General features: G+C 34.5%; 1 protein-coding gene across 1 annotated transcript in view; it reads left to right on the top strand.

The window, feature by feature from the left end:
* The window catches only part of LOC106867588 (calcitonin gene-related peptide type 1 receptor-like), a 314,424-nt gene that overhangs the window by 194,213 nt on the left and 105,835 nt on the right, over positions 1-14,376 (top strand). The window contains exons 6-7 of the mRNA XM_089356647.1: positions 11,680-11,827; positions 13,202-13,352. Of these exons, the coding sequence (XP_089212773.1) occupies positions 11,680-11,827; positions 13,202-13,352 (299 nt within the window). The remainder of the gene's footprint in view (positions 1-11,679; positions 11,828-13,201; positions 13,353-14,376) is intronic.

Raw genomic sequence — 14,376 nt, 5'->3', positions numbered from 1 at the left:
ACAAAGTTGCAAAATAGATTTTTTAAAATTCCTATTTCTCTTCAAAGCGTTGAGGATGTATATTAAAGAAAAGTACTTCCACCTGTTAAGGTGATATGATTCTTTCAATATGCTCCCTATTGTAAATACGTATAATTTTCAAAGTACATTTGTTTATACAGGAGGTCGAACGCAGTAAATCATTGAGCTAAGTACTCTGCAATAATAACTTCCTGTCCTAACTATTCAAAGTTTAAAATCTTTCCGAGCTGGTCTACTTAGCCATTTTCTAAAACGTTTATCTCCAATAGGCGCAGGCGTGGCTGTGTGGCAAGAAGTTTGCTTCCCAGCCACATGGTTCCCGGTTTAATCTCACTGCGTGTGGCACTTTGGACAGGTGACTTCTGCTATAGGATCGGGCCAACCAAAACCTTGTGAGTGAATTTGGTAGACATAAGCTGAAAGAAGCTGGTCGTGTGTGTGTATATATATATATATATATATATATATGTGTGTGTGTGTGTGTGTGTGTGTGTGTGTGTGTGTGTGTGTGTGTGCGTGTGCGCGCGCGTTTGTGTGTGTGTGTGGGTTTGTCCGCCCCCACCGCTGGATAACCGGTACTGGTGTGTTTATGTTCGCGTAACTTAGTGGTCTGACCAAAAAGCACGATAGAATATGTACCAGGCTTTATAACAATAAGTACTGGGGTTGATACATTCGACTAAATATTCTCCATAGCCTTGCTCCAGCATTGCCGTAGTGTAATGACTGAAAATTTACAGCAAAATTCACTCAAGTGCGAGGGTGTGGAAAAACTGTAACAGAACTTTGTAAGCGTCGTTTGGTAAGTCTTATACTCTGCGTTGAAACAATTTTGAAGGACGTCTTCTGTCAACTGCATTTCTAAAACTAGTGTCATATGTACTGAAGTCAATACTTTCTATTATCTACTTCGCCTATAAATTTGTGTTCAATCTATGAAATCAAAAAATAATACTAACAAATGCTGTAACGAAGCAGGCAAACTTCTATCGAACCGAAGCTATAACATGCTTTTGATTTTTGCAAATTGATGTGACTTGCCTGAGAAAAAAGTGAAGTCGAGTGAGTGTGAGAGAAAAGTAATGTGGAATGCGTGTGAGAGAACAGCTCCCCTGGACACCTCTTATAGCAACTCTTTATCCCGTGGAGTTAGACTTGGTAAAGACTTTGGACTGTAAGTTCAAATCATTTGAGCGCTACTATGTACTTTCTATATTGAGCATCTCTGGATTTCACCTGTTGACTGTGTGCGTGTGTGTGTGTGTGTGTGTATACATTTCATTTTTTGGGAAAAATCGACTGAAGATCTAAATGTATTTAACAATATACTACACGCACTTCACCCTTCCATCAAATTCACAACAGAATCCAGTTGCAATGAACTACCATTCCTGGATATCCACATAAAAATACAAAACTGCACAGTCACAACAGACATATTTTACAAAAGAAAAAACGATACACACCAATATTTAAACTTCTATTCTTGTCACCCATCACACATCAAAAGAAACATCCCATACAGCATGGCCAGACGCATCTGTGCTATAGTAAGTGACCCTAAAACGCGTGAAACCAGACTCAACGAACTGAAAGGCTTCCTTACTATACAAAAATACCCCTTAGGCCTAATTAATGAAGGAATTAAAAAGGCGATGGAACTGAATATCACCCAACTACGGACACCAAAGGAAAAAGTTAATGAAAATACGATTCCGTTCATTAACACCTACAGTCCTGGAATAACTAACATATTCCACGTCATAAAATCGAACTTGCCTATACTCCTTCAAAGCCCTAAGATGAAAACTCTGATTGAAAAAAAACACCTTACGGAATAACAGACGCCAACCAAGAAACCTTAAAAAACACCTGACAAGGGCAGAATTCAGATCAGAGACTAAACCAAAATTCATAGTAAAAGAATGCGGTGATAGGATATGTGGAACGTGTAACAATACCAACAACTACAAATACATAGAAAGTGGTTCCCACATAAAATTCAAGAACGGATCTATTTTTAAAATAAATGCAGATATGAACTGCAAAACACAAAATCTCATATACTGCATCACCTGTCCAAACTGTAAAGAAAATTACATTGGCGAAACGAATAGCTCACTCTGTCAAAGTGCAAGAATTCACCGGCAACATATCCGACAAGAAGAACTAATAATGATTCCATTGAGTAAACATCTGGAAATATGCGGAGACGAAAAGTTCAAAATCTTTCCCTTTTATAAATGTACACGGGACGATCCACAATACCGAAAGGCAATGGAACTACTCTTCATAAAAAAATTTTCCGCAAAGTTAAATGTTTGAAAGAGAAAAAAGAAAAACAAGGAATACGTTTTGTATGTATATATATGTATGTATGTGTGATATGATATCTTTACTAATTGATTTTACTAATTCGATTTTTCAAATTTACAAATATTATACTAATATACTCTCATGCAGAACTACACCTTACCAAAAATAAATAAATGAATGTATGACAAGAATATATTCTAAATAGGACTCAAAATGTGTAAATAAAAAGAAAGGACAAAGAATATAGAAGGAAAGAACTTAAAGCAAAGAAAAAATAGGAAGACAATTTTTGTTTTCTTTATATTTTCTATTTATTATTCTCTATTTTTTCTTCTCTCTTCTTCCTTTTTTCTTTTCTTCCTTCTTCTACCATCCCTAGAAGCCCTCTCAAAACAATACAGACAGTAAGTAGTAAACAAGCTTTTACCCCCCCCCCCTTCTTTTTGACACTCCTTAAAAAGACCATTTCAATACAATCGCCCGTCTCTCTCTCTTTTCCCACATCCATCTCTCTATCTGTCTGACTATCAGTCTATCTATCTATCTCTCTATCTGCCTGTCTATCTATCTATCTGCTTATACATCTTCCATTGTCTCCAAAGCCTCACCCCAAAAAAAACAAAAAAACAAAACAATGTTCTGTTATAAACAAAACTCCAAAAAGACACCTGTTTTATATAAATAAACAAGATCTCTGTATTTTCACAGAATTATATTTGACAAGTTCGAAAGACGAACGAAAGCGCTATTATATGTATAAAATAAATGAAAGAAGTTATTCCAAAATCCTGACGACCTTTTTTTTCAATATTTAATTCTGTACATCACACCTAACACTTTACACACACACACACACACACACACACACACACACACACACACATATATATATATATATACACACACACACACACACACACACACACACACACACATATATATATATATAATCTATATATAAAAACACTAAATATATATGTATGCACACACACACACATACAAATATATATATATATATATATATATATATATATATATATATATATATATATATATATATATATATATATACATATATACATGGTGGTTGTCTACTCCTTAAACAGAGTTTGACCACCTCCTGCACCTACACCTTAGCCCTTTCATGGCGTCTGATGTGGCTTTTTAAACCAGACAGTGTTTTGAAAAAACACCCACACAGATTGCACCTCTGATTTGCACTACCAATACCTGCAAGTAAGTTCTGCTCATTGTGGATCCTAACATGTCTTTTAAGACCCCCATTGGATTTGCAAACCCTCTGGCACACACCACATTCAAACGTGTGCACAGACATATATATATATATATATAGAGAGAGAGAGAGAGAGAGAGAGAGAGAGAGAGAGAGAGTGAGAGAGAGAGAGTGAGAGAGAGTGAGAGAATGAGAGAGAGAGAGAGAATGAGAGAGAGAGTGTGAGGGAGTGAGTGAAAGAGAGAGAGAGAGTGAGAGTGAGAGAGAGAGAGAGAGAGAGAGAGATCCATATAAAGTCATCTGTGCCTAGTAGTATTTTTTAGGTCTATTTTATTTATTATATTTTTTGATAGTCTAATAAATAGTCTAATATGTTTGGTATCTCTTCAAGTTATTACCGTACTACTGCTATCAACCCATTCCTAACCGCATTAAAAACTATCTATTTTTATTTAACCAAAGAGGTCAGAGCTGCCGATATTCCAATCAAACCAAAAGTTTATTTCTCTATTCCCGTTAATGTCTCTCAGTCGCAACATCTAACAAAATAATGAATGTCTTTCTAGTTAGAAATGGCGAGATTTAAACTCAGAACGCGTAACGCTGGATCATATACTCCGATGTTTGTCGTCTAACGCTCTGGATTGGTACTTTATTTATTAACCCTGAGAGGATGAAAGATACATGTTGATTCTTTCTGCTCACAAAATCTGTAACGTTTTTTCAAAAACTTTTTCTTGGTTCTCAGGAATAAGTATGCTGGCGCCGACATGACCGTTTACTTTTTTTTCTTATTTTATTTATTAATCATATAAAATACTTCGGGGGAACCGAACCAAAATCTGCTGTATATGGTGGAAATGGAGAAATGAAGTTTCCGTGTGAATAATTTATAACATAAGTGAAACAGATCAGCATCAACTGGAAATGATATCGTTGTCGCTACCTGATAGCTCAAGTGTTGCTTATTTTCACATTCGCCTATATATGGTACAGAAATGATAATGAATATCTATTTTCTATTTCATTTTTTTATTCTTGGAAATAAAATATGCATTATTTGAGGTACATCATTTTCTAATTATGTCAATGATATTGCTTGCATTGTTTTAGAAGTTATAACAAAAATTCTGTTCAAAAGATTTATCGATTACGAGGTACTTGCTTATGAGAAATCAAACGAACTCTATGTGGTAATCTCTTTTGTGGTTGATATCACAAACGAAGTATGAAGAAAGGTTGATTAGAAACTTATTGCCGTATATTAATAGAGGGGCAGGTGTTGCGGTGTCTATTTTTATTATCTATAATTTGCTTAACAGATTTTGTATCGATTGATGAAGTTAGATTGTGAATAGTGAACTAAATGTTAGTACTTCTGACAGACAATCCTTGGCTTCCTAGAGACGAATCTCAGATATTTATCAGTATATAAGTGCTATGTGTCTCTACTGGTGATGCCAAACGCGAAGCAGACATGATGTTCGGAAATGATAAAGTAGTTTATAAGAGGTCGTGATAACTGAGTGGCAGAATTTACACGTTTACAGTATTTATTGGTGTCACTTTCCATACAAGCATCATATTGTTCATGTGCCTTTCGTCCCTCTAGTTTGATTAATAGTCCCAAAATTGCAAATACTATAGTCTTTTCTTAGAACTAAGGTATGACAAAAGGAATTAAAATTGCGCCATTATTGTGGAGAGCTACATATAGGAAGAACTTATAGGCGTGTTGCTTCCAATAATTTTCAGCGCCTATTCAAATCGAATTTACTTTTCATCAGCTATTAGTGCTCTTTGCAAATTGCAAACTGTACACAGCTGTTACACCCTGTCAATCTATGTATAATCTGTGTAAAAAAAGAAAAAAAGGTATCAAATACTATTAAACACAAGTTAGTTTCGAACTATTTCTTGATCTATAAAAAGTAAATTCTGCAACGGTGCATGGATACCGTAAAAGAAAAATTACGATCTCTTCCGGTTTAATTATATTGTGAATTAACACATTCCAGATATATGCAACTCAGTTAGAACATTCTAACGTTACAGGTTTTTTTTCTGAAGTTTACCTCTTAATATCATATCGAGTTTTAGTCTGCATATCCCAGATTGGTGAGTTTGGAAATTTCTCTTTGGAAAAAATCTGTATATTTATAACTTAATTGAGTAATTTATCCACAAGTTTATTCATAGAGTTCGACATTTAACCGAACAGCTAGTATATCACGGTGACTCATGATATTGAATTTAAAGAAATGTTTCCAAGTTAACGTCATTTCTCTTAACAAAGGATCTGATTCATATATCATCCTGCAGGTACCAAAGTTAAACATGATATCGTTTTCCTAAGTAAATAAATAATACCTGTGTATTATTTTGAAAATACAAATACGTATTCAAATCTTTAAAAGCCTATTGGTATTGAATAATTAATTTTATTTGAAAGGTCATTATTTTATTTTATAAAACTCTTAATTTACTAGCAAGTAAGTCAAAGTACATAGCAAGTGAAGAAATTGTTTGTACATAATAAGAATGATAATTCTGTTCTACTCAGTACACAGAATTATTTTTATTGCATGCATTATATTGACAGTTAATAACATTTTCTCACTTTTGCCACAAGGCGTATGAGTACTTAACTATTTATCAGCTTGAACAGACTCTTGATAAGTATGGAGGGTTTGGCAGAATCAAAGTAGCCATTGAAAAGCTACAAACATTGAGAGATGAGCTGTTCTTTATAACTTAAGTGTACTTGAAAGATATCGGAACAAACATATTCATAGAACCACAAAATAACAAACTTCAAGCCATGTGTTTATACACACACGCACAAATACACACACACACGCACACACATACACACACACACACACACACACACACACACAAATACACACACACACACACACACACACAAACACAAACACACACACACACATTTCATACACACTGGCTTACATGCGCGAGGCGCGCGTACATACAGTTAAACATATGCACACATATGTATAGAAGTGTGTGTGTATGTATGTGAGTGTATATGTGCGTGTGTGTGCCTACTATGTGCATAAAGTGTTGGTATATATGCGTGTGTGTGCCTACTATGTGCATAAAGTGTTGGTATATATGCACATGCAAATGTGTGTATGTACATCTACACACAAGCACGGGGGTGCAAATACATATACATAAAGCAAAATGAATGCTTGGTGTGTATACGTGTTTAATTATTGATTAAAAGTGCTTAATATATTAAATAAATCTCTGAATGAGGTATAAACAGTAGCTGCACAACAACGTGAAGTATATTTGCCACTTAAACGCGGCTAACAACTGAGGGTAAATGCTACTGTAGCTTGTAGCCCCAGGAGAAAATCTCCTCCAGTTGTCTATTGACACACTTTCTGTACCCTATCGCTATTTGGAAAGAGAAGTCATTCTTCCCATCGTCGATCTGACGCGATACGCACCGACCCGGGTTTCTGGATATTTACCCTTCGTCAGCGCACGACAATCACCGATCTTCGATGCAAAGGGGTCCCAACATTTTCGAGATCAGTGACTTTTCGTCACTGGGAAAAGGGTATATGTATTTGCATTATACTTCACGAGTGCTTAATATATTTTAGCAAAAATACCAGTATAGGTATGAGAATTATAAGTTAACACCATGTTACGAATTTAGAGATATTGCGGCTAAAATATAATCTATTCCAGTCATACTTCTGCGCAAGTGTGTTCAAGTGTGTGCGTGTGCGCGCGCGAACGTGTGTGTGTGTGTGTGTGCGTGCATGTGTGTGTGAGAGTGGGTGTGTGTGTGTGTATGCACGTGTGAGTGCTTTTGTGTGAGAGTAGTATGTAGATAGATAGATTGATAGATAGATATATACACAGATAAGTACTCATGTACATATATATGTTTGCACGCATCTATACATGTTTCTGTATATGAATATACATAACATATATATATGTATATATGTATATATATATATATATATATATATATATATATATATATATATATATATATATATATATATATATATATATATATATATATATATATTCTCTTGTTTCGGGAAGTAGCCATGCCGTCTCCCAGTTAAAACATCCTGTAAGCTACAATCTAAAATAAAGCACTCTGGCTTCAAATTTGTAGTGTGTGTCTGTATGTGTATGTGTGTGTGTAAGTGTGTGTGTGTATGTGTGTGCATGTATGTGTGTGTGCGTGTGTGTTGATATACTAGAATTTACGAAGAATATATAATATTCAATATGATATCAATCCTCTGTATACTCAAAAATCTATTTATAATTTTAGTGATTGTATTATGCAAAAAATTGAAATACTTTATATGCATCTATGATCATGTAGTTATATCAGCCCGTTATTAACACGAAAATGCTATTATAATTTTGTAGTATCATTATTTGTATGTTTAAATTTCCTTGCTGCCCACCTAAATTGTATAGTCACATAATAACTTATCTGCTCGGTACAGTAGTTTAGGAGAGTGTAAAATGACTATAGAATAGAGGTATCTACTCTGATGATATATTATAGCATAAGTAGAAAATGATTGGTCGAGTGACATGGAAAGATGTACACGACTGAGAGCAAAAAATGAGAGCATATTTAGATGGGTATATGTAGGTATGTAAAGATATATATACGCATTGGTGGAAAATAAAGGAATATGTAAATGTGTATAAAGAATGCGTGGGAGAGGAAACTATTTCACCTAACGCAATGAAGCAAGATGTATCGTCAGTATTATGTGTGTATATATGTGTCCATGTACATGGTTGCGAATGTGTGTATGTAAGCATGTGCCTAAAAAATATTGAGATATAAGTGTATAAATGAGTGTATATTGGTGTCTGTGCGTGTGTGTGTGTGTGTTTGTGTGTGTGTGTGTGTGTGTGTGCGTGTGTGTGTGTGCGTGTGTGTATATGTGTATGTGTTTGTGTGTGCGTATCTGTGTGTGTGTGCGCATGTGTGTGTGTGTGTAGATTTAATTGTTTCTGTGTATACACCGAATGAATAAAATACGCGCGCATATGAGTGCAGGTGAATAAATCTATTTCTGTTCGTTTACCTCTATCAATGACTCTTAGAGCGACTGTGATGGGAAGCAAGTCAGCTGAAATTAAGTTTTACGAGCAGCCTGGCAGGCTATTTTGGGATAAGATGACCATGCGTTCTTTGAAGAAAAAATATGTTCTTGTCTTAACAAAGAACGGATTTTAGGTCTGGTTAATAGATAATTTTGGTCTATTTCTTTTGTAATTCATTTTTTTTTTTTATTTTTGGTATTTTTATAACTTATGTCTATCTGTGTCTATGTGTTACTCTAGGTATAAAACACTGGGAAACTAGGCGTAATCCAGCAGCCCTCTCAAAGTCACTCACCTGATGAGGTGCGCTTACAGCTGGATCATATTTGTGTATATAACAGTATAATATGAAAAACTCAGCAACTAACAGCTGTTACCGATGCACGGAAATAATTGTTGTGATTAGTGGTTAAAACCTGTCCATTCTATCTTCTTGTTTTATAAATTTTTATATGCATATATATCTGCGTGTGTGTTTGTGTGTGTGCGTGCGTGTGCATGTGTGTGTATATCTATCTATCTATCTATCTATCTATCTATCTATCTATCTGTCTGTCTGCCTGTCCGTCCATCTATGCATTCATCCATCTATGCCAAAACCTAGCGAGTTATCACGGTCCCCAGGCTTTGGAAAATATGTGGCTCACTTAGTGTCTGCACATATATAGTTGAATGCTCTTGCCCTTATATTCTTTGTGAACCTGTGTCTTTAGTACCTAAAAATATGTGCATGTGTATGTGTAAGTGCTTGCGTGATTACTTTTTACATACAACCATGTGCGAGCATATATATTCATTTAAAGAATCCCAAATAGAGAAACTTTGGTATGTCTTACAAATTTTACTGCGTTGCTTATACATTGGATATAGAGAACTCAAATTTTGATGCTGTTTCTTAGAAAATTCAAGCATTATCATATGTATATATGCATGAAAAATGTATCCGTCTCTACTTAATAATGGCTGATATAAATGTTGGTTGATTCTCTGATTGATTGCTCCAGTCAGGCTTTACATCGTATGAAGAGAGGGAAGAGAGATGTAGAGGAAATTAACATAAGAGGTGAAGAACGAGTACACATACTGGGATTGGAGGCAGGTCATGTGTAGAGTTCCTCTACACAGATACACACACACAGGGAATGTACTACAGAGAAAGTGGAGATGGAGGATGAGAGATAGTAAAAGACAAAGTATTTGACCGTAACCAGAGATAAAAAAAACTCTAGAATAGTTAATGTTATTCTAATGAATATTTTCCTTAGATACTCTTCTAGTGTGCAGTTTATGAACAAAGTCTCTTTTTTGCGTTAATCACAAAGGTTTTTGACCAAAGAGATAACATAAACTAAACAAAATTTAGTGTCACAGTCATGTGACACTATGCTCACAGCAACACTATGCTCACAGCAACAATTCATTGTAACATAACATTCACACGGTCATGTATGCTTGCACCTAGTTCACTCTGCCATTATCTACACTCTAATGTTTTATTGAATAAAGTGTTGTTTTATTTTTGTTTTTCTTTTTACAAGATAATATGGTTGTGGCTAAAATAAATGTTTACCACTACCAGGAGTAGCAACCCTCATAGCTTTTTTAAGTACTCCATTAAGAGGTAAAGAAATCTAGCTAGAGAAATTATAATTGTTGCATGTCTATATTTTAACAACTTGTTATTGGTTATTCAATGAAGGCACACGACCTAGTGATTAAGATGTGATCAAGATTTTGATTCCCAGGTTGAGTGCATTGCCTTTTCAGCAAAACACTTCATTTCACATTGCTCCAGTCCACTCAGCTGTAAGCGAGTAACCCTGTCACAATCTGACATCCCATTCAGAGGAACTTTTGTGATCTGAGTTAGTTATATATACTATGGAAATTAGGTAATCAGCCTTATGAGTCCAAGAACTCAAGACAATACTTGTTTTGTTGATTATTTTCAGTAGATAGAAAGGGAAGAATGTGAGGGTCAAGTATTTAATGCAGAAATCTGGAAAAGAAAAGACAGTAGTGAATAATGAGAGGTAGAGAAATTGGTTCATAAGATGAAGATGGCATAGCTTCAACAAGTACAGAGTAGCAGAAATCATTTCAGTAACACGTGAGGTAGCAGAGAAAAGATATTGACGGATTGACACCAAACCTCTTTATTAGATACTCAACCATAATACATTATCGATTCTAAAATCTCAGACCTTGTGGAACTCCACAGAAATATTTTGTTTTCTAAAGGGATGATATTTCAGTTAAACTCAGCTGACAAATTAAAACTTCAATTGCAAGAGCGAACCTGCTTCTTTGATACAGTATTACATCAAAGTTAATTAATCTAAATGTGTAGAGAAATGTTCCAAATGAATATATAGCTACAGTAATATTAGTATAATACTAGGAAATACGATATGTATAAAATAATAAAAATAAAATTATTCAATTTTTATCAGAGTCGGAAAAGTATGGGAAATCTTGAAAATGGACTGAGAATTTCGAAGGATTTCTTTGGTCTAATGGTAGAAAACCTGTTTTCCACCCAAAAGGGCTTTTCAATCCAATACTTGCATGCTATAATACAATATTGAGTTAAAATTTTGACACATGGCCAGCAAGTTCAGGAAAGGAGTAAGTCGATTACATCGACCAACCGAAAGTCGACCTGATTGGATTTAAATTCAGAACATGAAGACGAACGACATGTTGCTATGCATTTTGCTAACGATCTTGTCAGCTCGCTTGTCTTAACTATAATATAATATTGGGTTCAAATCTTTGTCACAATCTCAGTAATTTCGGGGAGGGGTTAAATCGATTACATCAGCCTTAGAGCTCAACTGATGCTTACTTTATCGACTTCGAAATTATGAAAGGGTTGAAAGGGTTGAATTAATAGTGTTTCATATTACATGTCAATTTAAATGATATTTCCACACCGTTTATATATGTTTCTTTCTCTCTTTTTTCTTGTTTTACAGATTTCTTCGACGAGAGATGATAATCATGATTCACATTAGTTTCTTCACGTCACTCTTCCTGGCTAGTGTGATGCTTTTTCTCATCAACACAATCTTCACATATCAGAATCTTACCAATCCAAAACGAACTAGTACTACCAAAGACAACGTTAGTTCGATTCCCTATCTTAAACGAAACGCATGTTCAATAATTATTGTTTGAACATGAAATTATACCACATTCTATTAAATTCTGTATTTCTATGAAATATTATACGTTTACTATGCACTATCCAGAGTCTTATTGCTGTATATGATGGAGAAATTGTTGAAGTAAATTGAAATAGAGTCAAAGTAAATTAGAAAATAGGTTGCTTCTTTCGGTTTACTACAATTTTTGTCTTTTATATTTGAACTACAGTATTATAAGCATTGGTCTCACTTTATATAAATTTTTGTATAGGAGACGATAAAAGACCTGCGTTTCTACTTTTCCTACTAATATTGGGCAGTGTAATGAAAGTCAACTGTTTTCAAATGACTGTTACGTCTGCATCATGATGAGGGTGTATTTAGCACTTACGATAAATTCTGCTTTAATTTTCTGTGGTGTTCGAGGAGTAAGGTGTCAGTTGAAAACCTCTTATCTGAAAACATGTGGAATAATGACTTCTCCATTCCGCTGTGCAAAGCTTCCTCGTACAATTTGTGCTTAGGAAAGACTAGGGAGGTTTTTAACAAATTTAACATTTTCATCGGGGCCTGTATGCCCATCAAGATTATACTGTAAGTGTACCATACGAAATACGCACATATAAGCAAGCCTATAATACAGACCCTACATGGCAGCAGTATTTGTTAGAAACAGCAGTCAAAACTCTTCCCTTTTTTGGAAACAAGACCGTGTAAGTTCCGGTCAAGTCAATACTAATAAAAATTCATTGAAAAATTCTAATAATAGTGAAACATGATCGAACTTGTCTCCTTATTGCCAAAGATCAGGCTCTCTCCCTACTGCATATCGACACTCAGTGTTTTAATAAATCTTACTCATTGAAAATGCTGAAGTTGTCTGCCCTATCTTCTTTGACCAGAATTATTCATTAAACTAATGATTTTGTTTTCTCTTTGTTCTCATGAAATATAAATGATTCAAATATTTTGGCTCACTATATTTTGGCTTACCTTATAAAAGGTAATAATTGTATACTTTAATCATAGAACAGGCTATAATAATTATTTATTGCAAATTAATAAAACAAATTAATTATGTCAACATAAATATTTTTTTAAAGAAAATATATTTTGCTATTCAATAAATTAATAAGATTCCTTTGTTAAATTTATACATTATTTCAATTTTAAAATAATATATGGGTAGCTCACAACCAATGTTTTAAGCTTCAAACGAAATGCTTTCAGCGCCCTCAAATATTCACTGACTAAACCTGAATGTTTACCCTAAATTTCTATCCGTTACATCTAAATGTATGCAATGTAATTTTAGTTTCCTTAAGCGTTTTCTCTTGTGTCGTTATTTTAGTTCGAGTGTGTTTCATTGAATATACTGCATCGTTATTTCGACTCAGCTACATACTTCTGGATGTTCTGTGAAGCATCACATTTGCATCAATTGACCGTAAACTGCTTTCGACCACCTCGCCGAATGTACATGTATCACTGTTTTGCTTGGGGTGAGTAAATAAATAATTTATCATTCACATATATAGATGGGTTGAAGAATACTTAGTGAAAAGAAATCAATATAACAGTAAATATTCCATAGTACATTATCTTAAGAATTTTGCTAGCATTTATAGGCTGTCACAACACTGTTAAACATTAATCATTTCATGAGGCTCCCAATTTTATTGGACCAAATTGCCACTTGGGCGTCATCAATGTAATGCAGACAATTTTCTCTGGAAATACTCACAGTAAGCACTACAAGACAATCAAACACTCGCCAATGTATAATCCTCTTACTTTTTACAACAATGACATATAACACATCGTACTAAGCAGACTGATATGAAAAGACCTGAATTTCATGTCCATGAACACAACAAATTGTCAGTTCAGATTATGAAGCATAGATTGTTTCAACTGCTTGTTCGATACTCTACTGACTCATCCATTCCCATCTCTTAAAGCTCTACTACGAATATTTGCATCATTCTAAGAGTCAGATTCGATCCATTCTCGCGCGAGCATTGTCACCCCCCCCACACACACACACGCATACACACACGCACGCACACATACACACACACACTCACACAGACACTTTATCCTCTTTTACCACAAATGTAACAATGACAAGGTTGAAATTTAAACCTTTCAAGAATAATGATTGTGCATTTACATATAGGTACACACATGTGTGTCTCTGTGCGTGACATAGGTATATACACACGTATGTATATATGATACATGATAATTTTCTCCGAAGAAGAAAGCATCTTTATTTTAGACAAGAATACAAAGTATATTTCTCTCTTCCCAAATTCGTTAACATAATAAATCGTAATAAATGGCTATAAGGAAGGATCGAAAATACATCGCATTTGCGTTTTGTCACATATCGTACCTCTTTTCCTACTCTCATCTCTGGAATGTCTAATATAATTTTTGTTTCAAAAATATAGATTCAAAGTTTTTGGGTGTGAGGAATATCATTTGTACTATGTTTGTTACTTCATCGGTTGTATGAGAACA

This window comes from Octopus bimaculoides, chromosome 8, assembly GCF_046866305.1.
Source record: "Octopus bimaculoides isolate indiv1 chromosome 8, ASM4686630v1, whole genome shotgun sequence".
In the NCBI taxonomy this organism is placed as follows: Eukaryota; Metazoa; Mollusca; class Cephalopoda; order Octopoda; family Octopodidae; genus Octopus; species Octopus bimaculoides.
Note: the sequence above shows the minus strand (reverse complement) of the source record. Positions and strands in the feature narration are given on the sequence as shown.